The sequence below is a fragment of the Amblyomma mixtum genome, chromosome 3, assembly GCF_055824585.1.
Source record: "Amblyomma mixtum isolate Tamu chromosome 3, ASM5582458v1, whole genome shotgun sequence".
Lineage (NCBI taxonomy): Eukaryota > Metazoa > Arthropoda > Arachnida > Ixodida > Ixodidae > Amblyomma > Amblyomma mixtum.
The window spans coordinates 317,425,470-317,449,114 of NC_143014.1; the positions used below are offsets into that span (position 1 = coordinate 317,425,470).

The following is a 23,645-nucleotide window of genomic DNA, read 5'->3' on the forward strand; positions in this document are numbered from 1 at the left end:
GCGAAGAGATTCTGTCGTTCTGGTCCGAACAAGTGCCAGAGGCCCTTGCTGCTCTCGTGCCCTCGATTCTTCTTTCTTTTCGTGGGTATGCACAAGTTTCCACCATAAAGAGTTTGTGTTTTGAAGCCGTTGCCGCTACGTTTACTACCCACCGACCAGCTCCCCTTTGTGGGGCCACACTACATGACCCTGCATTTCAACATTCACTAAGCACCAAGACTCAAGAACAAGACCTCAAACTCGACATTTTATTGAAATACTTCCAGAATAATTTTCCGGAGAAAAAAAAAGTTCAAATCACAGCATTTGCAACTAAACGTCTTACGTGCCACCAGCTCACGATGTCTACAACGTAGTCTATGTTCAGGATTTGTACTCATGCAGAAGATTGAAACATGGCAAACACATAAATGCCCTCCCCGCGCAATTTGCGCAAAATTTAACAACTTTCTTCGCGATTACCCTTGCCTACACTGGGCTTCTTCCAGCTCTCAGCGATGCGTAGCATCCAGTACACCTCCTTTGGACAGGCCATGCAGGTGCATCGGCCTTTTCCAGCATATGGGCGCGCTTTGTTCCGTGTGTGCTTTCGGTCAGAATTTGAGCTGTGGCGAAGAGTGCGCGTGCCAACTCCTCGCGGAATTCGTTGATTGGCCACGTTTTACCGTCCATCATTGAACAGACAACCCATGCGTTCGCAGCTGCAGTTCCAAGGATGAGCTCCATCGCAGCTTTCTTATACCACTTTAGCCCTTTCCGTAGGCAGGAAATAGTAGGACGTCATTCGGTCACTGTAGTCTACGCCCTTTTTCGTCCCGTTGTGGTCGAGGACTGTGCGCGGTTTCATGATCGGCTCACCCTTTCTCGTTTTTTTTTTCGGTATCAACACGGCTGGCGTCATGCTCAGCAACCGTTGTCATCATGAGAACGGGCCGTTTATCCAACCACTTCAGCACCTTAACGCCGTTGTGGGATTCAAGACCAACGACTTCCTTTTTTTACTGTAGCTTGTGTAACTTCTGTCATTTTATTTCATTTATTGAACCCTCAAGGCCAAAGGCATTAAAGAGGGGAGTGGTTACAAAAACAAGAAAATACATAAACAGATACAACACATGATACAAAACAAAGTATTATTATATTCCTGTCACACAATGTTAGCTAGTGCAGACCGATAATGCTAGTTATCACTTATGTCGGCGATATCTGCGGGAAGGCGGTTCCATTCGCGTGATGTACGAGGCAAGAAAGACTGAAATGCAATTACAGTGTTAAACGTTTCAATGCCAACTTTGTGACGATGACCAATGCGGTTTGACACGTATCTGGGGGACGGATCGGAAGCCCCTTTCGGTTCGATCGGAGATTGCCACATAAAAATGTAGCATTTTTCAACAGGAGTGACGGAAGCGGCATGCTCGCATAGAAGTTGTCGACAAAAAGTGTGCGACCACAGCCGGTGAAGCCACCCATCACATTTACTACTACTTCTTCGGCATGCCCCATGCCCGCTATGGCGCCAGATTTTCCGGCATATATTTGCACTTTCAATGTATAGTCCTCCTTTGTACAGGCTTTGTATAGCTTGACTCCATACTTAAGGGTTTTACCAGGGATGTATTGCCTAAAGGCGATGTGTCCACGCCACGGAATCATCGTTTCGTCAATGACAATCTATTTGCCTGGCTCCAGCAGTGAGCAGAAATTGCGATTCGTATTTTCCATTAAGGGTCGAGTACGATAGAGACGATCCTGCTGTGCGCTAGGTTCCTCGTTATTTGTGAAATGCCAGAGCCTTAGTAGCAGCAGAAACCGGTCGCGGGCCATGTTCTGGCGAATGCAGTTTAAGCCGTACAGATCGCTTCTTGCCCAGTAGTGCTGCAGACTAGGAAGCCTTACAAAATCCGTGCAGACCATTACACCAACGAACACTTTCATTTCTTGCACGTTTGCGTCAGTCAATTTCTTCACGCGCGATTTCTCTTGTAGGACGTTCGAGCCTATGCACTGCTTCCCTGACCTGTTTGTCTCATGAACCATCATGTCCGAAATGTCATCACTCAAAAAAAGAGAGAACAAACTGAAAGCATCGTTGCTAGTCGGGAGGCTGATTAGCACAGGAGGGCTCGAATACTACATCGCTCTAACTCTAGTCGGTATCGCATTCCAGATTTCGGCAGGTAATGCAGCCTGAAAATCACCATTTTCCGAATCCTCAGATACCGCTTCAGCGCAAACGCTTGACTCACCATCCCCCAGTTGAGAAGACCATTCCAATAACACTTCGAGGTTGTCATCGTCGCTGCTTGAACACTCAATGTTCGCTGGAGCAGAAGTTGTGCCGCACGAAGTGGATGGCAACGTATTCGGGCTGCCGTGTGTCCCGGTGGATTTGCTTCCACCGCAGGGTCTTTTCTACTGGGTTTCTGCACCTCCGTCGAAGTTTTCACAATCCATCACAATTTTTGAATGCTCGTAAAAAATATAAAGCACAAGGATGAGGACCACGAGGTTTGGCACTGAGAGTGAGCCAAGTTATTGCGAATATGACACATTAATTCTTCAGCTGAGCTCTTGCACACATTGTGTGCGCTTTTCAAACGTACGTTGCGCATGTAGAAAGCGCCCGGACAAAAGGCTGGAGCGGGTAGCTGGAACATTTTGAGCATCATCAGACGCATTGCAAGGGACAATGTCAATAAATACAGGCGCGCTTTATATCTCTACTGCCATCTGTGATATGATAGTGGGAAGGCATTTTCCTGCGTTTCTGGAAGCATATAGTCGCCGCACTGCAAGAAACGCCTAGTTGTTTGCGCCAGCACGGCTGGACTGCGTTGCGTGACCCACCGGTAGGCCACGACGCAGTGAACGTGTTATGTGACAACTTCCAATCCTAATAACTCAACTTCTATTGCAGGCAAGATATTTTTACCCTTAATGCTTAGCGCGATGTCAAGAGAAACCAGTGGCATGCAATATAGCGAGTTCCCTGCCGCAAACATTCTTCTCAAAAGTTGAATAACATGTTGTATAAATGCACAGACTTGTACATAAAATTAATAACATATTTGGAATCCGCATGCAAAAATACAAGTTTCCTGACAATTTCATGGCTGTGACTTCACTAATAATTTTTTCCTATATCCTCTTGCACTTTTAATGCACTGGAACAACTTTTTTTGTTTGACTGAGAGCATGGATGCCATTCTGCAGGAAAAGGCGAGGTTGGGTGTTGTCCTGCTTATTGTTACTTGAGATAAGTGCATCATCTCCGGCACGTGTTCAACTCCAGTTGATAATGTTACGCGGCGGCCAGCCGAAGAATGAGGCGTAGTGAACGATGGCTATGAGATGATTTAATGGCCGCTGGCCTAGCGCGAGCGCTCCGTCCCGCGCCACTGCCAGCTTTGTCTTCGTCACACTACTCGGGGCCTCCGAGCGATCGTCCCGATCGGTGACGAACAGACGGCGAAATGGCGATGGTCTTGAGTGAAGGATCGAACAATATGTAGAAGATGGTGCAGTGCTGGCCGCCACGATGAGAAAGATGAGAGAATGAGTCCCGGTCCACGAAGCATCCGGGCCGGAGGGTGTCAGGAGCTGACGGCTGAGGTCCTTGGACGCACCGGACGGCAGGGGCAGTGGGGCGGTGTCTTCTCGTGTGGGTCTTCAGTCTTGGGTCGGTAGGGTCTCGGGTCGGTGGGGTCTCGGGTCGGTCGGGTCTTGGGTCGTCGTGTCTTGTGGTCCGGGCGGGGGACGGGGCTGGGGTGAGCGCCGAGGTCGGTTCAGTTCGGACGGGCTAGGGCACGGCCGGGCGGCGCGGACCAGGCACTCACGGCCGACGTCCACGGCAGGCGCAGGACACCGAAGCTCCGGGACCAGGATGGCGATGAAGGGACCCCAGCACCTCACACCAAATGTTACGCGGCGGCCAGCCGAAGAATGAGGCGTAGTGAACGATGGCTATGAGATGATTTAATGGCCGCTGGCCTAGCGCGAGCGCTCCGTCCCGCGCCACTGCCAGCTTCGTCTTCGTCACAATATGAATCTCATCTTTGATACTTGTCGGGTCGACCTATTTCTTTTCTTTGCAGCCAGCAAACACCGCGGAGCAGCCGAAGCGGCACCGCCCTGGTGCCGTCATGCCCCCACCGCTCAGCAGGTTGAAGCGGAATGTGGCCAGTTCTGCCGCCAACATCGTCGCCAACATCGCCACGGGGGCCGCAGCCAGTGCGAGTCCCAAAGGCATGCTCCTTACTTTGTGGTCACAGATGTTGTGTTACAAGCAGTACTATTCGACTGCTATTCGACTACTGTCAAGGACGATGAATCTGTCTGGGCACAAGACTGAGCTCTAGCTGTTGACTGGAGTGTCACTTACCGTAAAATATCAAACAAGCGCTCGCCTAAAATTTGAAGATAATCCTGAAATATTGTGGGATGGGCACTTGTTACCTCCAGGCGCGAAAATCCAGAACGCACACACGATGGAATGGATCCTCGCTTGATGAGATGACAGATCCTTAAAAATAAACCTGAATGAACATATATGATAGTGTGTGGAGAGAAAGTAAGCTAACAGAGAATGTGACCACATGATCTGGGACCCTCCGTCTGTCAACACCACTGCATACCGCTTGCAATTTGTCGGCTCTCCCTTTCCTATGCTCCTTTCATCACGTTCACGGAGTGATCCTCCCAAGCTTTTCTTTGGAAAGTGCTTGACCTTGAGCTTAGGCGTATCATCAGAATGACCTAAGTACCATGTTCACCTCCCTCCCCCCCCTTCTCTCCCTCCGCGATGATCATCGAGGAGATGCCAAACAAGGCTCCTGATGCGTCTGCGGTGTTTTTGAACTTCTTCCATACATGCGGACATATTTCGCATCAGCTTTTGTTTAGTGTTTTAGGAAAATTCAAAATATTAAGAAAAGGGAGTGGGCGCTTATTGGAGCATGGGCGGATGGTGGGTATTTTACGGCACATGCTTAAGTGACGGAGCACCATGAATCCATGGCTTTGCCCGGCATTGAAAACAGCAGCTCTGAGTGGTAGCGCAGAGGTAACGGTGAACACTGGGGTGCGGATAAATGTGGCGCGATCCATGCACACTCGAGACAAGCTGTGTCGAAACCCAGACCCAGCAGTTGATGTCAACAGCGTGCTGCAAGGCGCAGCACCTGAGCACTTTAGGCAAATGTGCCTTTTCTTTGTGTGGAAGGCCAGAGTGCATGGTCGCTGTACTACGTTCCATGCACAGTGTGCAACACTGCCAAAGTTAGCACTCTTATTAGTGCTGGCTATGTCAGTGGCTAAAATATGGTTGGTGTATGTTCGATGTAGACACTGCCACTGCTTGAACTTCATTTTGCTTAGCTTTTTCTTCCTGCCTCTCACTGAGACCTCGAGGAGTGAAATGCGCCGGAGTGGTATATGGCTTGCATGCCTGTTTGCCGCTAGTGAGAATTATAATCGGAGGGTTCAGTAACTGAGCTCAGTTTGGATTGCCTAGCATATCTTATACCACTCCATGCTTTCACCCAAACCCTCACTGAGGGTTCGAAAAGTGATATATTCAGCGGAGCAAAATGCTCTTGTGGAAAACTATACTAGCGAAGATTCCACAACATTGCATGCCGAGAGTGAAACGCAGAGTAGGCTACTAACCCTGCTGGCTTCGTTGTGTGACCAGCGCCGGCTGTGACGGCGGCACTGGGGCCGTCGGACGCTGGCAAACAGAAGCACTGGGAGCTCCAGGGCCGGATCCACGACCTCGAGGAGAGGATGAAGGGTCTCTCGGGCGAGAAGGAGCAGCTCAGCCTCCAGAGCACCACAAGAGTGAGCTCATCTTTGTCCTTCCTCTACTTCGCAGTTTTTGCTACAGATAGATGCGGAAATCGGAGGCTCGCCGTCATGTGATTTGCGAGGCTTTGATGCCAAGGCCCGTGCTCTGCCGTCAATGAAGCGCTCCTAGGCCTCTTAGAGAGAGAACAGAGTACTTACACACATATATATGCATGTATATATGTGTGCCTACAATATATGTGTATTGTTGTGACGCAAGGTAGCAGACCCCACCGCTGCCACCAGTTGTTACGGCTCGAGGTAGCGTGGCCAGTTGTGGCGTCTCCAAGGGGGCTCGTCCGGAATGAAGGAACTGTCTGAACTTCAGATGGTTAGAGATTACAAAAACAAGCAGATTTAATGACAAGAAACTGAGACACTTATTTACAAAAATTTACAAAAAGAAGAGCAAGGAATCAAAAGTTAAGAGTTCATAGCTTCGAGCGTCTGGATGAGCCTGTTAACCAAGGCTCAGAGCTACTGGATGGACCTATTACCGAAGGTCCAGAGCGTTCGTGCCCACTTTGGTCGCAGGTTATATAGCCCAAGACTCCGCCCCTGCACCAGGCGACATTCCCTCGCGACACAAAAGATCGGCACCAGCACCGCCATCGAAGACCTGTTGAGCCTCCTCACTAGGCGGTAACTCATCGTTGCACAAAAGATCGGCACCACACGTCACTGCCAACTAAGACACCTGCTTAGAACCCGCACGTGGGAACTGGCGAGTCCGCATTCCTAAGTCCGCAGTCCGCATTCCGCATTCCTATAGCATTGTGTCGTGTTGACGTCACAGCCGCAGCTGCGCAGGCTTCCTCTGATTCGTTCCGAGTTTTTTTTTCAAGACGAGGGACACCCTTTCTTCTCCTGTCGTCGGTTGCTTCTCGAAGGGAGGTCGTTTTCGCCGAGCCGAGTGTGGGAAGAGCCTCGTCGGCCACTTCCCAGAAAGCCACCCTTTTTCGTGAGGTCATCGTGGGGTCAAGTTGAAGTCAAACGACCCGTCAAAATTGCCGCTACGTTGAATCTCCCTCCGTTTCATCTCAGGTCTCAAGATGGGTCGTAACAGCTACCTCCCCCGCCAGACGAGTCTCGGCGAGTAGCAGTCATCGCTGCTGCACGAAGAGACGACTTGCAGAAGCGTGCCAGAAGTATGCCAGAAGCCCTCTGCCGCTCGCAACGTGGTCTTCTATTACGCCGGCCAAATTCTTTGAGGCGTCTCTGAAACTTCAACCACATGCGCAAGCAAGCACTCAACTTCCCTCCGAGCAAACCAGTTCCAAAAGAGGGATTCAATTTCGGTAGCATAGTCGTTGTAGAAAAGCCCACACTGAAAACTCCCAGGACCCACGCAAGCTGAGAAAAACCGAACCTGCTACTGTAGACATTTACTTTCAAAACCGCACGAAAAAAACTATTAGTAGCAATTTTGGTTCTTAAAGAGCATTCCGGACTGCTTAAAAAAAAGAACAGCTAAGAAGTCCGCGTCCCTTCCTGCATGTACAAAAAAAAGTAAACAGCTCCAAAAGCTGCATAACTGAGTGAAAATCCTGTAGTCCACTAACACCACTCAGCATTACCACTAAAAATGGGAACTCGTTTGCCTTCACCCCTGTCTCGTTTTTTTACAGTGAGTCAATGCACCAAAAAAAAAAGGCAAACACTTATTCCCCGACTTGGACATGCTTCAGCCGCGCCCTGCGCGGTCGTGGTCGGATGGCCGGTCCACAAGCAGGTGCTTCAAAAAAACTGCGTGCTTGATTGGTTCCGCCTCCGCTCGACCTACTGAGGAAAGGGTGCCTCCACCATTTCTTGGTCCCTGCCTGCAGCGACCCCCTCCGACTCACGCGCTCTCTGTGGCGCCCTTTTGTGTGGCTGTCGAGCCCTATTCTTCGTAACATGTAGCATGCGTCACGTGTCCAACGACTGCGCCGTCTGTCCCTCTTTTGGCTAGCAAGGGCAGTCAACTGGGCTTTCATCGGGCCTATCCGCCTTCGGGAAAATTTCACTGATTTTCCTTTTCGGTTACTAGCTTTCGTGGTGCCGTCCCTTGTTGATCTGCCGGCCTTTGCATCAGCATCAACACCTGCACTGGCACTTCTCAATTGCTTGTCGCGTTCGCGATGTTTCTTCAATGGACAATGGTGCTTTCGGCCTGCAAGGGCAGTGACCTTGGCTTTCCTCGGGCCCAGCCGCCTTTGGGAAAATGGCACTGTTGGTTTACCCTTTCCCTCAACAGTTCTCGCGGTGCTGTCCAGAGTTAATTTGCCGGCCCTCGCATCAGCATTAACACCTGCCCTAGCAATCCTCATTCGCTTGTCGCGTTCGCGGTTTTTCCTGCGCCGCGACGCTACTTGCGGTTTACTACTCACAGTGCCAGGCGGCGGCTCAACTGTTGAATCGTCCACTCCTGTGGTTTCGTCTGAGCACCCAAGCTCATTTTCCGGCTGTCTCCCTATCGGAGCAGCATCCTCCTCATTCAAGGCAACAGAAACAATCTCGTCTGTACGGCACTTTTCCGCGAACGTTGCGCTCTTCCCTGGCGCTTCACGGCTGCCGTCGGGCGATACCCGTTCACTCTTTGTGTCGCTTAGTACAGCCTCAACTTTCTGACTGCTAGTGCTCGCCAGCTGCACCAGCGGTGTCCCTTGTCTGGTTCTGTCATCGCGTGCACACCGAACCTCACTGCATTCTTTCTGGCGCGGGACCTCAGTTTTATCTGCCAACGCGCTATCTGTCTCAGGGTTAACAGTAAGCGCGTCACACCTTTCGTTTTCCTCGCGTAGCTTTCGCCTTTCTTGTTCTTTATCCACACGGAGGCTTTTCTGCGGAATAGTTTCACACCTCTCGCCTGCCTCCTTGTTGAGAAGAGGTACTACTTGCTGGGGACAACCGCCCGACCTCTTGCTCAACTCCATTTCTAACTTACTGAGCTCAGCCCTTAGCTTCAGTAGTTTTGCTTCCCTCTCACGTTCGCGCTGACGCCATTTTTCCTCTCTCTCTCGCTCCTCCTGCTGTCTGAGCTGCTCTTCTTCTCGCTCTTTCTGCTGTCTGAGCTGCTCTTTTTCCTGCTCTTTTTGCCGTCTGAGCTGCTCTTCCTTTTTTTGTTCGATGAGACTCCACTTTTCAATGAGCTCCTCATCATCTGCCCCCAAATTAGTAATGGCCTGAATTATCATCGGTTTTCGTGCCAAACCCCTTGTCTCAATCCCCAATTCCTCACACAACAGCAACAGGTCCGACTCCTGCAGTTTCTGTAGGTCCGTGATAGTTCTGAGTCTGAGCTATTTCCAAAACAACTATGCAAAAATACGAAACCTGTAAGATTTAAGCACAGGTGTCTACCAGTTCTAAATTTTAACCCTCTCTTAGAACCTGGTCCACATCAAAGGAAAAGCCAAGCACTCACCCACACACGTGATCATGTCCAAGACAGCTGCACTCTCGCTGGCCGACCGTTGTTGCCGCTTGTAGCTTCAGATTCCCATCGCTGAACCACAGTTGTTGGTTCTTCGTATCTCACCAGTCTCTTCGGATCCCAGGCTTCGGATCCCAGGCTTCGGATCCCAGGCTTCGGATCCCAGGCTTCGGATCCCAGGCTTCGGATCCCACGGCTTCGGATCCCACGGCTTCGGATCCCACGGCTTCGGATCCCACGGCTTCGGATCCCACCGCTGCCACCAGTTGTCGTGACGCAAGGTAGCAGATCCCACCGCTGCCACCAGTTGTTGTGACGCAAGGTAGCAGACCCCACCGCTGCCACCAGTTGTTACGGCTCGAGGTAGCGTGGCCAGTTGTGGCGTCTCCAAGGGGGCTCGTCCGGAATGAAGGAACTGTCTGAACTTCAGATGGTTAGAGATTACAAAAACAAGCAGATTTAATGACAAGAAACTGAGACACTTATTTACAAAAATTTACAAAAAGAAGAGCAAGGAATCAAAAGTTAAGAGTTCATAGCGTCGAGCGTCTGGATGAGCCTGTTAACCAAGGCTCAGAGCCACTGGATGGACCTATTACCGAAGGTCCAGAGCGTTCGTGCCCACTTTGGTCGCAGGTTATATAGCCCAAGATTCCGCCCCTGCACCAGGCGACATTCCCTCGCGACACAAAAGATCGGCACCAGCACCGCCATCGAAGACCTGTTGAGCCTCCTCACTAGGCGGTAACTCATCGTGGCACAAAAGATCGGCACCACACGTCACTGCCAACTAAGACACCTGCTTAGAACCCGCACGTGGGAACTGGCGAGTCCGCATTCCTAAGTCCGCAGTCCGCATTCCGCATTCCTATAGTATTGTGTCGTGTTGACGTCACAGCCGCAGCTGCGCAGGCTTCCTCTGATTCGTTCCGGGTTTTTTTTTTCAAGACGAGGGACACCCTTTCTTCTCCTGTCGTCGGTTGCTTCTCGAAGGGAGGTCGTTTTCGCCGAGCCGAGTGTGGGAAGAGCCTCGTCGGCCACTTCCCAGAAAGCCACCCTTTTTCGTGAGGTCATCGTGGGGTCAAGTTGAAGTCAAACGACCCGTCAAAATTGCCGCTACGTTGAATCTCCCTCCGTTTCATCTCAGGTCTCAAGATGGGTCGTAACAGTATATATACGTATGTAAAGTATGCACGTGTGCATGCGCGCGCGCGCGCGCGTGTATGTGTGTGTGTGCGTGTGTGTGTGTGCGCGCATAATGTGCACACTCGCACCCTCGTAGCGACATCCAACATAGCGAGGCAATGAGCCCGCGGGAATGGCATTCGATAACCCACCAGTGGCTCCCGCACTGCACGTGTGGAAACTTCTTGGCACATATCCAGTGCAGAGCTGTCATGAATTCTGCGCAATGCCGCAACGAGTGACTCTGTGACCATTTGACGGCACCCTCTGGTAAGTGCCACAGGCCTGGCCTTAAAAGCGTGTAATGCATTTGCCTTGGACACAGACAGCACCAGTTTCAAACCGTTGTGTGTCTCAACCTTTGTATCCAGCTTTTCCTTGTAATGCGTTGAAGGGTTCCCAAAAAACGGACCAGTGAGCCTAACTTGGACTATGTTGGGGATCTGCATTAGAGGCATTGTAGTCATGAGTGTGAATTCTGGCCGAATTGCTTTTAATTGTACGTTTAGTCAAGCTGCGTGCCCAGTACTTGGTAGACGTGGCTGCTCTGTGAGTGGTCCGATCAGTGCTGCGGACTACGCTAGTAGACGCGTCGTGTAATCAGTGCTCTTAACTCTGGAGTAATGATGGAGGACATGTGGAAGGCCACCTGAAAACCCTGCAGGGTGGTTGAGATCTGTGGTTGTGCAGTTACTAGGTGCCTTGTGATGTCATGCCAGGGCCCGTGCCCTGGCACGGCCCGCGCCCTCGCACACCATTCCTAAAGAATGGAAAATAGCTAAAGTGACACCAATACACAAAACAGGAAGCATATCAGATCCATCAAATTTCAGACCAATTTCACTAACAAGCACTGTATGCAAGTTATTAGAGCACATTATCTTAAAGCGCATAACAACCTACTTATAGGAAAACCAAATTTTAACACCTTTTCAGCACGGCTTTCGGAAAGGAGTATCTTCAGTCGCACAACTAATCGAACTTACACATGACATATCCTTCGCTATTGATCAACAGAAACAAATTGATCTCATTTTCTTAGACTTTTTGAAAGCTTTCGACCGCGTATCACATTCCAAACTTATTATCAAACTTAATGCAACCCTTGGAGCTGGCCCTATAGTAGATTGGATCGTTGATTATTTGACTGACCGTACTCAATTCATCGATATTAACAATGCTAAGTCCGAAACAACTAATGTTACATCCGGCGTTCCACAAGGAAGTGTTCTCGGCCCAGTATTATTTTTAATTTTTATAAACGACTTACCTACTAGTATTTCTCACAATATTAAACTCTTTGCCGACGACTGTGTACCTTACCAGGAAATTAACTGCGTCAATGATCATATCGCTTTAAATAACGCTTTAACAGCAGTGACCAAGTGGTGTGAAGAATGGCAGATGACTATTAACGTTAAAAAATCAGTTGCTTTATCCGTAACCGGAAAGATACACCAATCAAATTTCCAGTACACATTAAACACCATTCCTCTTGATTCGGTGTCCGAATATAAATATTTAGGCATAACACTGACCTCTGACCTCAGATGGGATTCTCATGTTAACAATGTCACATCAACCGCCTTAAAACAGTTATTTTTCATTAACAGACGTCTCAAGCTAGCACCATCAGAAACAGCTTCTTGCGTATAACACATGTCAGACCAATTCTACAGTATGCTAATGTGGTTTGGTTTCCTTTCACTAACAAGCTTACTAAACAAATAAAAGCAGTGGAGAGGAATGCGGTCAGATGTATATTTAATAAACACAGGTTGACAGACTCGCCAACAGAACTACTCAAACACGCAGGACTACTAACCCTTCAAAACAGAGCAAAACTAGCGCGCCTTAAAACCATGTACCAACTCGTACACAATCAATTAAAAGTCGACACTTCAAGATACATATCACAATCACAAACGCGACAAACACGTAATAAACACAAACACACTTTAAACGAGTTTTCATTCCGTACTGACACTTTCAAATATTCTTACTTCCCTCGTGCTATACACGAATGAAACACCTTGAACACATCCATTGTTAGTAATCCATCATTGAATTCCTTTAGCACACGTGTGGAAAATCAACTACTTATATGTTAGTATTTATTGAGTACATATATGTCATTACGAAGTTATTCCTTCCGTTTGTGTTTTCACTTGTGGTATTATTGTCCGCCAAAATCATGTCACATGCTCCTCATTCTGGTTTATTTGTTATACGTATCTTCTAATGTATAATCTCGTGTCATATTTTTTATGTACTTTGATTAATTACCATTGCTATATTTTTTTGTGCCTCTGTACTTTTGAATGTCCTCCCTGTTACGATCCTTGATGGTATTGACAGTATCGAATAAATAAATAAAATAAATAAATAAATATCGGGCCGCATTATTTCTGGAATCAAAGCCAATATGTGTTCACTGCGCGTGCCGGCAAGTCTACTCGTTACCAACATAACATTCACAACCCACAGAGTAAGGCTGACCATAATATGGAGCAGAGTCGTCACCTTGGAGCCCAGTGGCGAACCCTCTTTAATGTGGATGTCTACTCGACTCTCCTGCCAGCCAGCATGCTCTTGAGTGGCTCAAGTGTCTACCCCAAAAGGAGCGCTCGTTCTGTTCGCGTGATTTTCTAGAGACTTGCCCTTCCAGTCACTATTGGTGTCCCACTGTTTGCTTCGCGGCTCTGCTGAGTGCATTTAGAGCGGAAGCTCTACTCCCATGCAAAACCTCAAGGTCATGTTGCTCCGGAGAATGACCTTCAAGCGGTGGAGCAGGGCTGCGGCTGCGCAGTCATGCCATAAGACTCGGCGCAGCTGTGGCCCATGAACCAAGCGGCGTTCGCTTGCCTTCGCAACAGCATTGAACAACGTGATTCAACGCTCACCTCGCAGATGCGCTGAACCACGTGACTCTCCATTCATCTGATAAGACAATAAAAAGCGTGAAGCGTTACTTGACGTTCACAGATAGCCATGGAGGAGTCGCACGCTGGAACCAGTGCTTCTGCTGTGCATCGTAGGCGGCTGATTGAGTCTGATGACTTTTGTGATCAAGAATGTCGACTGGGCACGTTGGCGAAGGATAGAGTGAGAAAACACGCTAAGATTGAAGTAGAAAGCGAGGAGAGGATCACCTTCCACTCTTTTAACTAGGCTCAGCTGGGTTGAATCCCAGACATTTTTTTTCTTTGTTCCTGCGCTCATTCTTCTACTTTGCATAGGGGACTTCTGTCGATGCCCTCTCGCTAAATTCTGCTCAGCTGCGTTCGTGCTCTAGATCAGGGGTTCTCATGCTGGCTCTGCAGGAACCCCTTTTCTCTTTGGAGTGCTTTTTTGGGTTCCCAGACCACTTGCATCCGTGCATGTCTCTCACCCTCCAACCTTTCCTTTACCCACTTTGTTTTGGGTCTAATCGTAGCAGACTGTTTCTCCGATTAGCAGGTGATTATTAACTCAGCTAAGGAATTTCCATGCAAACAGGAAGGGACTGAAGTGTTAACTCGCGAGTTCCTTGGCGTCGTTGAGTGCCGTATTGCGTGACAGGTAACTGAGTGGATTCCAAGAGAAGCCAGGCGTAGCAGGGGGCGGCAGAAAACTGTGTGTGCAGATGAGATTAAGAAGTTTGCGTGGGTTAGGTGGTCGCAGCTGGCACAGGACAGGGCAAATTAGAGCGATATGGGGGAGGCGTTTCTCCTGCAGTGGTGTTGTCGGGTTAATGATGATGATGAGTGTTTGAATGAAATGGCTGTGTCATAATCCCCTCCGCCTCTTTTACAGCTGCAGGAGCTCGAGATGGTGGTCGGTGAACTGAATGAGGAGCGCAACAAGAATGCCAAGTTCTCTACGACGGTCTCTGAGCTCCAGTCGGCTCTGAGGTAAGTGGCACGGGTGTGCGAACCGCAATCACAACAAGAATCCTGCTCATCAAAACAAATTTACTGCATCTGCTGACCACGCGGTTTTTATTGAACATTTGCAGCACTTCAGTTTGATTGTAGTCGTTGTTGATTGCCCTTGGCCAGATTTTTATGCACTCATTTCACAAGCTTGCGTAGGTTTAGTAGCAGTTTGGAGAGAGAATTTTATTTTAGTGCAATGCAGTCACCGACATATTTTTCGGACTCGGCGGGACCCGAAACATAGACCGTGTACTCGAACAGTCCGAAAAATTCGTGAAATTAAAAAAAAAAACTTTTGTGCGAAAAACCAGCTTTCAAAATCGCGAAAATTGCCGCTCCCCATGTTCTGCTTGCACGAAATATTAGAGTGAGTCATAGCCCTGCTTTCTTCATGTCCGCACCCTATCAAATGGTACCAGGTAGTGCAACGCAGCTGCGATCATGCCGCGAATGAATGCACTCGCTGCGAGAAGCATGAGCGTCGCTTGGCATGGCACAATGACGTTCGCGAAAACCGAGTGGTAACCCATGAGTAAACCACGGGAAGACGCGAGCGGGAGCGAGCGCCTCCGAATGCAGTCCCTCCTCTCCGCCCCCCCCCCCCCACCATCCCCCCCGTCTACCGCGTTTACTACCCCACACCACGTGGTGCGTTGTCCAAGCCACAGTGGACGGTTCAGTTGTCCCGCTGTACAGTTTTCAATGCTCTCGCGCGCCATCTGTAGGCCACCTCGACGGCAATGGAGAGCATCTCATTGTCACGAATGGCACGATGGGGAACAAATAGCCCAGCCTATCCAAACTATTCGATTGCTCCCGTCAAGCACACTCCGTTCAAATCTAAGATGGCGCCTTTTACGGTGGCTACAAATGGGTTGGTAGTGACAGCGATGCTCGCTCGCACCGGCATTAGGCCGAAATAACAAGCTTTTAGTTGAAAAACGATCCCCACAATATTGTTGGTGTGTATTTTAGTCTGAAAATTGGAACTTTTAGACTCCGTAAAGTCCGAAATATCAGTCGTGAAAATTCCTATGAGGTTCCTGTGAGGTGCATGACGATTCCTCAGCGAAGACCAAAATATCACGCTAGTCCAAATTATTGGAGTGTGAAATATCGGTCGGCTACTGTATTAAGCGTCCCGCATTGTCCCCGGACAAGGTCACTAAAGCCAGCTGGTCTAGGCTAGCCGAGCCCGCGACATTGGGGGATAAGTCATACCCATTGAAGTGCGTAATGTAATGAAGTCGTAGCCGCAGTTGTCCTTGATAAAACGAACTCCTTAGGCAGACTATCTGTTAGCTTCCACTGGGTAACAAAATTTGGCACAAAAGTTTCAAGACTATAAAGCACGAACTGATATAGAGGAGAGTCAAAAATAGCAGCGATAGACTGCAGTTGAGATAATGTGTCATGCTCCAGCGCCGTCGGCGCATCTCCGTTCCTATCATTTTTGTAACGCCATACCACATGGCACTACAACAGTTCATGCCCAAAACCTGCGAAAAGTGATAGGACATAGGAAAAACAAAACGGCACGAGCAAGGCGCGTCCATCGCTGTCACGCGGTTGCTTTGCGTAATTCCGCCTCCGCCGACAGCTCTCACGCAATGGAACTACACCGACGCAAGGCAGACTCCGTTTCCTGGGGTAACAGCGGCTGCTAAAACAAGAGGGAACATGCAGGAAGAAGAATACGCCTCCGCGGCCGCCGGCCGGTCTACGGCAGCGACACGACTGTACGCGCTCTCCTCTAGCTTGGCCGCGGTGCTCCCGCCTTCCCCGTCTCCTCACCTTACAGTGGCGTTGCACTTGCTGCGGCAGAGTGGCGGCGGCCGTTGCACTCTCAGACATTGAATATTGGGGTTTTCTGTAAACATTCTCCAGGTGATTTCTGCTACATTTCTTGTTTTAGGTTCCGTTCTGCATTGCCCTTTTGGATCTTCTCGCGAAAACTTCGTGGAACGAAAACCTGGATGTAATGAAAAATCCCCGAATTTTTTCAACTTCGCTAATGCAGGTTTCCCTGCATATACCAGCCTAAGGTCAATTACTGTCGCCTAGTTGCGTTGTCCATGTAGCATGCAGGAACACTGCCATAGTTGTGATTAACAACAGAGGCTGTATTGCATACGTTTCTATGGGAGCTTCGATGGGATTGGCTCACAAAATGTAGCAGCTAGGAAAACTCAGCCTTAGAGAACTTAAGAGCAGGGTTCTACTACAAGTCAGCTACTGGTATGGCACTGGTAGTAGCTACATGTGCTGTAGCCCTTTTTTGTTGATTTTGCTGCTACAGTAAGCTCTCGTTAATTCGACCACCATTAGTTCGGATAATTCACTGTTGCCAGAGTCCCACCAAGCTCTCACGCAAGTCTATGGCATTAGAAGCCTGTTTATTCAAATGCCCCAAGGTTGGCATCGGCTAATTCAGACAGCCTCCCGATGTGACGCCGTGGCGAAGCATGACCTGCTCGAATAGAAGTCGTACAAATATTATTCTTTGTAGGCCAGAACTGTAATCTTGCATTTTTTCTCGCATCCCTCTGACATGCGCAACGGCAGGCGTGTTTACAATCGGCACGCCCCCATCGACAGGCTAACAGAACCCATCAGCCTAGTTCCATTTTCGTAGCTTCCATATAGAACGGAAGTTGCCTTGTTACTTATCTTTTCTTTTCTTGCCTCATGAAGACAGCTTGTTGATCCGGCATTGATGCGTGCTTCTGTCGTTTCTGCCTGCGTGGTATCTCCACTTCCAGCGCGCTGAAACTCTACTCTTGTCGCGCTGTTTATCGTTTGTGTGGAGACGTCTCCTGTATTGCAAACCCACGTGCAATGAAGCTCCAGCGCTACCACGTTACACAGTGAAGTCGCGGGGACCTTTAAACCATCATGTGTGCATGAAATAAAGCATTCGATCGAACTGCAAAAAATCGCCATTGTCGCATTGTTTTCCTCCTTAAAATTTCTTTGCTCAAAGCTGGGCACTGATCTTTTTCTTTCATGCGAATTGCTTTTCTATAATCCTAAAATTTCAGTTTCGGATAATTCGGACATTTTGTTCACTCGCTTCCGACTGAAGTCCGAATGAACAAGGTTTTGCAGTACTAGGCTGGCAATGGTGCTGGAGTGACTCAGTGGCTCTTCCACCTTTCTCTGTGCACTCAGCACAACGGAGGCCAAGCTGTCTTCAGCAGAGTCGAAGCGGGACTCCCTCACCCTTCAGCTGACATCCGCCACAGGGCAAGTGGCAACACTGCAGTGGTCGCTGGCCGAAGCCACTGGGGCGTTGGCAGGGCTTCGCTGCGAGCGTGCGGCCCTCCTGGTGCGTTATGCTGTTCCTTTCTTCACTGCAGCTGCTCTTGGATATTGCAGAATGCAATCGTCAAGGGTGGGCTCTCCTGAGGAGGGAGGGGGGGGGGAGGTGTGATAGAACTGTGGCAACCATTGGCACCAGTCTCCGCTGTGGAAACTGGGAATACTTTTTCCAGAGAAGATACTTTGGGGCGTGCTAGAAAATATTCATAAGTATTGTGCAGCTGCTGCTTGATTGGCTCGGCTGCTAGTGTACTAGTGGTTACAATGGATTAGTTGGCAGAATCTGGATGAAATTTCCTTTGCCATTTCTTACCTGGCTGCTTGGAAACCCCTAGAACTTGTTTTCTGCAATAGGCAGGGTGATAATTTTGCCCTTACTGCATTTCTTGGCATTGGAAAAATGCAATGGCATGCATTTTAGCAAGTTTCCTGCAGAGGAATGTTTTTAAAGGTCACGACAAATGCTTGCATGACACATTATAGAAGTACACAGACTCTCGCTTTGTTCAAAATTGAATGGCATGTTTTGAATGTGCATGTAAAAATATTCTCCCTTAAGGTTTATAATTTTGACTTAATTAAGACTTTTTATGACCCTCTTACCCTGTTAAGTGCCGAAATGGCCTGCAAACTGAGACTGGTTAAAATTAACTGCCCTGAGAGCTAGCTTTTGTCAGTGTCCATTAAAACTTTTTTCTTTCGTCAAGAGACAACAATGTGATTGTCCATTGCAAAGATATTGGGAAGTTTGCTTTAACAAATGAGGGGGCGGGAAGCAAAGAAGATTCCAGCACGCGCCTCACCTCCAACATTTATGACTGTGCCTTCTGGCCTAGTTTTTGTCCCCATTGCATTGTTAGATTTCTTTTGGTGGACTAGGTGCTACGCAGGAGCTTGCGTTTTGGTTTTGCCGTCGCTGTATGGCTGTGATGGCACGAGACAGAGGTAGCTGCAAGTTTAGCTAGGTCCACTTACATGGTCCACTGCTTTTCTAGCGTAAAGCTACACTAACCGGGCCAGACCCGAGCTTCGCGTGAGTGTGCGCCGCACGTTATGCGCATGCGCAAGAGCCGCGTGACTTCACGAAAGGCGAAGGTTCGTCGCCTCCTCGTCACAGCCGGTGCGCGCTCCTCTCCTACGCCTGACCTTTAGCTGGAGCCGTGTTTACGACAGTTGCGCTACTGCGCATGCTGGAGGAGGGTGCGCCGCGTGTATATAATGCGCTCGGCGGAGAAAAGACGGTCGCGCTCGGCATGGAAGCTAAGGAGGGTCGAGCTGCTGCCAGACGGCGCAGAAGACTGTAAAATTTAAATTCTTCCGTTCCCGAGGTTGCCGAAGCACAACGGTCGCTTTACGCTCCGTTTCTCCGGGCATTGCAGAGCTAAGCCACTGCCAATTTTTTACTTGACTTGTATTAGTCTTCAGTTATTTGGCCTGTATTATATTTATAGTTGCTCATTTCATCACTCGTTCATGGTTGATCATAGTGTTCAGTGATCATAGCAGCTTAACTTCAGTTAGTTTTGGTTTCTGCACTGGGCTCATTTTTAAAATAACTACTTCTCTTATTGTACTGTGTCCTTGGGCTCCCAACCTTTTCCTTGCGTTTTTGGCACAGGCAGCGCAGGAGTCCCTGGAGGACCAACGGGCGACTCTGGCCGCCGAAAAGGGGCGTCTCGAGTTGCTTCTCGTAGACCTGCGTGCAAAGGTGGCAGAAAAGCAGGAGGAGTTGATTACCTCTGAGCAGGATCGCCGCGCCCTGCACAACAGCCTGCAGGAACTTAAGGTGAGCGGTATTTCTATAACTTTGCCATCCTGCTTTAGATATTAATCCTATTTATTTTTGGCAAATTTTTAGTCCAGAACTTGTATGCTTGCGTCACCGCCTTGGTTTTGAGCCACCAATTTTCCTTTCGCTTCCTGCTAACGTCTCTCAAATTTATTTTCATTACCCTTATCTCTAAGCTACTACCTCCGGAAGAATGACTATGGCTCTACTGTCAACTGCCGCATTCTAGTGAGGTGTGTTTCATTGCATCTGCAGTTTTACCACACACTGCACATGTCATCTTCACGGTTATATTTCTTTGCGCACCATGTCCAGCCCTTTGGTGGTTGCCCCTTGCAGTTTACTCCCGTGCTGTTAAGAGCTGAGGCTGTGTGCACATCTCTCCGCTTACAAGGGCCCAATAGCACCCCCAGTTCTGACCGAGGGCTGTTGTACGCATACTTGTTCTTCTTCGTTGCAAACAATAAGCCTTGTAAACTGTGTTCTATCTATCCTCTAAAAAGAAAATTGTTGGAGAAAGTCTAAGAAGGAACAGCTTGCCAGGTCAGTCACCTGGCAAACTTCATTTCACCTGAACTGCAGCTTACTTAACTTTTAGATGATACGTCAATGTCAGCATCCGTTCCGCATCAAAAAAAGCTTTTTTACTGTACTGCGCAGCGCTTTTCCCGAACTGCGCAACGGTGGAATGCAGGGCATACCTCCAAGGGCTAATTGTTGGACAGTATGAGTATGGGAAAATGTCCTCATCCTGTCCTTGTCCTGTCCTTGTCTACTCTTGCTACTCACCTGGGAAAAAAATCTTTCAGGCCAGCACAACCTGCGACATGTTCCACTGGTTGCAGTGGCTTTTCGCTTCAGTCACGTTTGTAATAGCGAGCCCCTCTTTCCTCTTTCCTTGTCTGCTGAATAGCTAAGGAGGACCTTGATTCTTGATGCTATAGGCAGTCTTGATGCTATAGGCAGCATAAGAAGGTTCTTGCTCAGCTTCCACCCTCACTGTTCAACCACGTTTCTACGTCACACTCGCAGTAATACAGGACATGCTGTGTCTGCCGCTACGGATGACGGTAGCGCCGGAAACCAGGAAACCAAAGTAATATTCAACAGTCTAGCAACGGAACAGCAGTTCGCAATTGGTAGCGAGGTGCTGGAAGTAGTAAGGAATGGGGTGGAGCTCGTATCGCAGGTTCTCTCGGATCATGAATGGCAGTTTGCCAATATTCCTCAAGAGAAAAGCATACTACAGCTGTATCTTACGGGTACTCACCTATAGGGCAGAAACGTGGAGGCTAACAAATAGGGTTCAGCCTAAGTTCAGGACAATTAAGCGAGGTATGGAAAGAAAATGATAGCTGTAACGTTAAGAGATCGGAAGCGGGCGGAGTGGGTTAGGGAACAAACGTGGGTTAATGACATCCTAGTTGAAATCAAGAGGAATAAATGGGCTTGGGCAGGGCATGTAATGTGAAGGCAAGATAACCGTTAGGCCTTAAGGGTAATGGAGTGGATTCCAAGTCAAGTCAAACGTAGCAGGGGCCAGCAGACAGTTAGGTGGGCGGATGAGATTAAGAAGTTTGCGGGCATACGGTATCCGCAACTGGCAAAGGGCAGAATGAATTGGAGAGACATGGGAGTGGCCTTGTAGTCAGGTTGGTGATGATCAGCATTTTCGCGATCGATATTTCGGACTCGAGCCAAAATAAAGTTCCTGTGAGGTGTGTCATGGTTCCTGAGTGAGGTCTGAAATATCGCGCAAGGTCAAGATTAAGATTGTGATTTCAACAGGTCAAGAAAAATGGAAACGCGGCCAGACATGATGCCTATACTACTGTATATCGCTTGTTGCTTCTAGGGATGGTGAAACTTGAATGCAATGCCTTTACGGTCTGCAGTGAAGGTGCTATGCTGTTGTTTTACTTGCTGCAAGTGAGCACGGACCGGTGTATATTCGGTCTCCTCTCCACGCGATGTCGCAGAGCAATATCAGCGTGTGCTACCGCCTGCGCCCCCTCCTGCCCTCCGAGAAAGCTCTGCAGCGACCTTTCCTGATGCTGCCAGATGAGCGGACCGTCGAGGTGCTCCGCACGGACCCGGAAGTGAGCGGGACCCTGTGGCCATAGGGCTTTCGTAACCGTACCAGTGGTGTGGTTGTGGCACACTTCCTGGATTAAAGTTACAGAATTTAGCTATTGTTGTGCTACCTGTGAGCGTGAAGGTCAACTGAAAACTGCATGGCAGTGCAAGTGGGTGACAAGATACCCAGGACTGCGTGTTGCCCATGGTGGACTTCATGTTCTGTCGGCATGCTGTACAACTCCGAACCATCACAGTTAGCCATGTTGGCATTCTGTTTGCACCACCCGACAGGCATAAGCAGTGTATTGTACTCTGAAATTTGAAAGGGACTATTAGTGTTTTGTCTCCAAGGCTCGCTGAACTCTCACTCTTTCATAAAGGTGAGCGTTGAACGCCTAATTTCGCGTGCTACCAATATGCGTTGTCTCAATTAAAAACTGCTGAAATTGTGCAGCGCTGTAAGTGAACAAAAAATTGTGGAACACTACCTTACAAGAAAACTCAAGCTCGTGAAAGATAGATTTCAGCCTTTTGTGCGAGGCTGTGGGGAAGCTACCTTGTGGGGATTGAAGAGCACTTAGGCACTTTTGTGCCTAGCGGCCCCTCGCACACAATTCTGGCACTGCCATGTATATCGTGTGCATGCCTAGACAAGTTTTCCCTTTGCTAATGGTTTTACCTCTCCATATTTCCAACAGCCCACCCTCGCTCTGCATGCAAAATCTAACCTTGACTGCCCAGTGCAATGGCACCTCTACAGCCAAGCGAAATTCTCTCTGGGCTCGACATTGTGCATTCTGTACATTGCACATTGGTCACTGCAGATTTGCTTTTATAATCGAGGTGTGATATGTCGTCCATGCCTGGCCAGCCCTGCACGGTGGTGGGAAATGTGGGTGTTGCTGCCTCTTACGTGCAGGCGCAACGGGAGACCGTCTTGACTTTCAGCTTTGACCGAGTGTTCCCGGGCGTGGCCAGTCAGGTGGAGGTGTACGCCGAAGTCTCCCAGCTGGTGCAGAGTGCACTGGACTTCTATCACGTGTGCATCTTTGCCTACGGCCAGACGGGCGCCGGCAAGAGTCTCACCATGGAGGGGGACGAGGATGACGAGCTGAGGGGCATCATCCCGCGGGCCCTTCACCAGGTCTTCGAGGCATCCCGGAAGCAGCCCCAGTGGATGGTCAGTGTGCGCAGGAAGGGAGGAGGGAGCGTGGGCGCCCATGCGCTACTGCTCTTTAAGCCTGCCATTGACTGCGCCCCTTTTTGATTCCACAGAGTGATGATTGATATGGCTTGCCTCCCTTGCAGTACACCATGGTGGCGAGCTTTGTAGAGGTGTACAACAAGACCCTTCACGACCTCCTGGTGCCTCCGTCCCAAGGAGACAAGGCCCCGCCGCTGCAGTTGAAGATGAGCAGCAAGGACGCGCCCGTCACGGTGGCCAGCCTGACTGAGGTGCCAGCCCAGTCATCCCAATAGGTATGTTAATAAGTACCTTAACAGCGTGTAGGCAACAATTCATTGACTGCTCTAGTGGCGGTGATGTTCCACACTGCATCTTACCAGTTTCGTGTGCATACTCATCGTATAGTGTAGTACTCTACAATGATTGTGGGGCTTTTGCTCGCTTTTACCTGACAATTCATTTTCCCGGACCGCCATCGCCCGTGGAAAGGGACGCTGTACCTACCTCGTGCAGTGCATGTTAGGTGGTGAGGGGCATACATCGCAGCATGCTAGAACAGAATTAATTTGTGGCATGACCCATGGCCACGTCCCTTATACGGGTGTCATCGGTAATATTGGGAGAGCTGCAGACATAACACAAGCACGACTCTGGCACGCATCGAAAGCGCTTGTCTCCCATAAATCGCTGCAGCCATCCAAGGCTCGCATACATCTTTTCGTGTGATATGTCTAGTGCGCAGGCCAGCTTGATAGCTTCCATGTGTGCCATCTCAGTAGCCCGTTGAGCTCAGGTGGTGCGGGCTGGGCAGTTTTATTTTCTTTTTCCCCATTCTACCCTTCGTGCCGCCTCTGTAGGAACAGAGTGGGCGCGACTCCTTCTTTCTAGATAAACTTGGCAAGCATT

General features: G+C 49.2%; 1 protein-coding gene across 1 annotated transcript; it reads left to right on the top strand.

Annotated features, from left to right (window-relative positions):
* The first annotated feature begins 497 nt into the window (after window positions 1-497).
* On the top strand, window positions 498-23,032 carry LOC149355724 (uncharacterized). The gene is made up of 9 exons (XM_089576173.1): window positions 498-539; window positions 4,098-4,248; window positions 5,696-5,841; window positions 14,243-14,340; window positions 17,536-17,692; window positions 19,304-19,471; window positions 21,454-21,573; window positions 22,473-22,733; window positions 22,862-23,032. Exons 1-9 carry the CDS (start codon window positions 498-500, stop codon window positions 23,030-23,032), a joined length of 1,314 nt encoding a protein of 437 aa, XP_089432299.1.
* The last annotated feature ends 613 nt before the right edge of the window (window positions 23,033-23,645 follow it).